This window comes from Cystoisospora suis (assembly GCF_002600585.1).
Source record: "Cystoisospora suis strain Wien I chromosome Unknown contig_5095, whole genome shotgun sequence".
NCBI classification, from domain to species: domain Eukaryota; phylum Apicomplexa; class Conoidasida; order Eucoccidiorida; family Sarcocystidae; genus Cystoisospora; species Cystoisospora suis.
Genome location: NW_027157887.1, coordinates 536 through 4,144, shown reverse-complemented (window position 1 = coordinate 4,144; position 3,609 = coordinate 536). Strand labels below are relative to the sequence as shown.

Genomic DNA, 3,609 nt, shown 5'->3' with positions numbered 1-3,609 from the left:
CTTTAACACCTTTGCGGCAAAGAGAAACAGGAGAAGAAAAATGGATCAAAGAAGAAAAGTGGGTTTCAAAGCCAAAGAATGGTTAGTCGACAAATACTCTCTTGCATGGCAATAGCGTCCTCAATCGTTTAGACAAAATTTCTTGTCTATACAGCAGTCCGAGAAGTCTCCCGGACTACAGACGGGGGGCGGGTAGCGTACAGGGGATATGACAAAGAGATGAACATTCGAAGGAGTGGCTCATCATAGTATGTGTTGTTATCATGCTGATTGCCTTCTAGGAGTCCAAAGAAACGGATGAAATCTTTTTCCTTTCTTCTTTGCGTTCTTTCCGAATCATCTTCTCTTTCTTGACATGAGCCTTCTGGGACTCTGTAGGCTGTCGTTGTCTTCGTCTTTCCTTCTGTAATACAGAGGAACAAAGGCATGGATGTATCACGAGATATTCTACCTGTCTCTCTGCAGGGTTTCATGTGATGATGTTGCTTTTCTACGTGAAAGAAGGAAGGGGGGAGGGAACAGGAGACTGACTTATAAAGGCATGGATAGTTCACGTCTTCCTACTTCTCCGCACCGCATGCAGAGAAAAGCTGACTGCTGTAGAGAAGGAAAAACCTTTTCCTGTGCCTAGATCTGAGAGACAGATAAATGTCGGTGACAGACTCACGCGAAGATATATCCAGAGAGGATGTGATGAGCATGGTTGATCTATGCTAGGGAAGCTTAGTTTGTTGGCACGGGCTCCGCTTGGCTGGAGGAAAGCTCCTTGAGAAGACAGGAGAAAAGATTAACGCCTTGCCGGGAAGGTGTAAGATGAAAGGAAGACGGGTAGTATTGACTACCGAGTTCTCTCCAGCTGGGGGTCCTCGGATCAGCGCAAGCGGCTTGCTGAGATACCTCCGAAAGAGCCTACATAGTGCTATGATCTCATCAGCCGCCCGGTTAGAACCTTTACATACAGCGTTCCCACTGTATTGTCTACATGTGTCTGCATATTCGTGTCTAGTACATGCGCTTGTACATCAAAAAGGGAAAAGAAGCCTTTACGTGCAGAGACTCCTGACTGGAAATACAACAAACTTGGAGTGGAGGCAATGACAGATGAAGCGTGTATATCTGATTAGAAGGGTGACGTCAGCAGTTTTCACTCTCCCTTTTCCCAGCACTACGTATATATATATATATATATTGAGGCGTACGCACGCCATCCAGATACACGCCTGAGGGTGAGAGCGTACCTCTAGTAGATCTTGGGATTTTTGTTTCTCTGCTAGAATAGCTTGATGCAACTTTTCAAGGAGAAGCTTGCGAGCCAGAATACGGTTCTTCCTTTGAGATCTGTATGTACACAGCATTGAGCACCGGAGTCCTCTTGTAGATCACCGTATTCATCGACTACCCCGAAATGACCGCAAACACGTGAAAAAGAGCATTTGCATATACTTGAATCCGATAGGAATCGAGTCCCCTCACCGTCATGTCATCACACTACGTAGAGTCCTATTCGAAAGAGTCTTTTTGAGGAAAAACACCACGGATCTATATAATCGACGGCGGAGAGAGATCTCCACATCGATTCTGTGTAGTTACACATATGCTTAGGCCCCTACAACACTTAGCGGGGGGGACCCACGGAAACGCCTTGGTGTATGAAGTGGGGATGGTCGTATGAATCGACTAGTTACCTGTCTACGCAAGAAAAAAAACGACCCAGTCAGTATATACACGTGCACACGCGGTTGGGGTGGCTTGCTTCCTTTCAAAAGAAGTCCCAGCACCGTGCAATCTGTCCACCTATGATTCTTCGACTTCAAGTTGCGCATGGGTCATTGACGAGTCGTGCCTAGTGTTCGAAGGATCGACGTAACATGACGACGCGTATTCATATACAAGAGCGGTACGAGAAGAGAGGCAACTTTGCACCGTAGGAAATTCTTCCCAGGATCCCTAGCACTGGTTACCAGGTTCTTTTCCCTTAGAGCTCAATCCTCCACATGAACGTAAATATATGTGCATGCACACAAGCATACACGTATGTAGATCTCTTATACACTCATTTGGCACCACGTCGATGTGTTCGGTATCCGATGTCATGCAGGCATACGCGACAGGATCCTTGTTTTTTCGAAGAATCCTGTCTACCCACATACCTCGTTTGCTGGCACCGTATGACTATACGAGATGGACGGTGGACAAGGAGAACGCAGCTATTCGTCTTATTGATCTTCTGTCCCCCCTTGCCGCCTCCTAAGACACACTGTTCTTCGACATCTTCCAAATTTACTCCTAAGCCAGCTAGCTGTCGACTCCACACACTTCTGTACAGCAAGGTGTCATCTGTCAGAGGTGAGGGAGAAGAATCCGGGCCAGCGGACAGGTGAGCCGGGGACCAGGCACGGAAGGACACACGCGAAGCAGAACAAAACGACGAAAGGGACAACGCGATTGCTAGCGGAGAAAGGATGGGAGAGCGGAAGTAGTTTAGGGGCGTGTCACGGATTCCTCTTTGTACCCTGCAATGAGAAGCGCTCAGTGCTATTAGTGCACGAGGTAAAGGGCGCGTATCTCCCCTGACCACCTCGATGGCCCTAGTTGAAAGAGAGATTGAACTGAAACTTTTCGGAACTCTTACTACAGAGTTCAACCTTGTACACGAAAACAGGAATGCCGGATGGAATCTACAGGGAGCCCTTCCTCTCCTCGCCCGAACTGCACCCGTGGCTGCCTCGTGGGTAGTGCCACCGGTACGGGAGCCGGCGTTGCGCGTACTAACATCACGCTCGAGATCGTTGCAGGGTGAGAAAGAGAGAATGCTACGACCTGTAGTGTGTCGGCACCTGCGATTGAAACAAACAAGTTCCGCCGTTCTTGCACGATGGCCGGAAAAAGAGTTCACCCGGGGTTGCCCGCCGATGGCACTCGTGCACCATTCAAACGAATCCGTGGGACAGGGAGACTGATAACAAAGAAAAACTATCCCAGAATCAAAGGAAGACGAGAAGATGGACGGAGCAACGCCCACCAGAGATAATGTACAATGGCCAACGAGTGGAAAACTCGCTTCGCTTCCATTCGACGTTTCACCCAATGTGGCGAGGAAAAAGCACAAAAGGAAGATGAGTTCGGAGAATCCCATCCCCCCTAACCGGCAAATTCCCGAGAAGCGCCGCCACGTCTGCCGGCATCATACCCCGTCAGGCAGCGTAGTGTCGCGAAGTCAGGTAGGGACGAGATGGAAAAGAGAACGCCCGACGGCAGCCGTGGGGGCACGCCGAATACACGAGGACAGAAGCCGGTGAACCACCAATGCTCCATGATCGTGCTAAAAGATCTACTAGGGCAAACAGTAACTCCATAGAGCCCTAAGCTGCTGTGAGCTCAGCATGCGGTGGGCATGCAGAAGTGACTATTCTGTCCAAGTGCCACTTCAGTGGAGTCCGGGACGAATCCAGTAATCCGGCCTTACCTTGACTCATTCGGCCCCAGGTCCTCTTCTACAAGCACCTGAATGAGAAGAGCAACGGCTCTCACTTCCGTGGCATGACAGGCCAGGAAAGGCGAACTCATACACTCCAAGAAACCAGGAAGCGAGCGCTCCTTCCACCTATG

The 3,609-nt window shown here is 49.5% G+C and overlaps 1 protein-coding gene across 1 annotated transcript; it reads right to left on the bottom strand.

Annotated features, from left to right (window-relative positions):
* Positions 1–252: 252 nt before the first annotated feature.
* Positions 253–3,345, bottom strand: CSUI_008843 (peptidyl-trna hydrolase domain-containing protein). The gene is made up of 3 exons (XM_068068965.1): positions 2,151–3,345; positions 1,239–1,338; positions 253–403 (listed from the first exon to the last, which is right to left on the bottom strand). Exons 1-3 carry the CDS (start codon positions 3,134–3,136, stop codon positions 278–280), a joined length of 1,212 nt encoding a protein of 403 aa, XP_067919058.1. The 5' UTR covers positions 3,137–3,345; the 3' UTR covers positions 253–277.
* Between the last annotated feature and the right edge of the window lie 264 nt (positions 3,346–3,609).

Coding starts and splice junctions, on each gene's coding strand:
- CSUI_008843 (XM_068068965.1), bottom strand. CDS start 3,136: ATGGGATTCTCCGAACTCATCTTCCTTTTGTGCTTTTTCCTCGCCACA. Junction 1,339..2,150: donor ATACGGTGCCAGCAAACGAG/GTATGTGGGTAG, acceptor GTGTACATACAG/ATCTCAAAGGAAGAACCGTA. Junction 404..1,238: donor AATCCCAAGATCTACTAGAG/GTACGCTCTCAC, acceptor TCTGTATTACAG/AAGGAAAGACGAAGACAACG.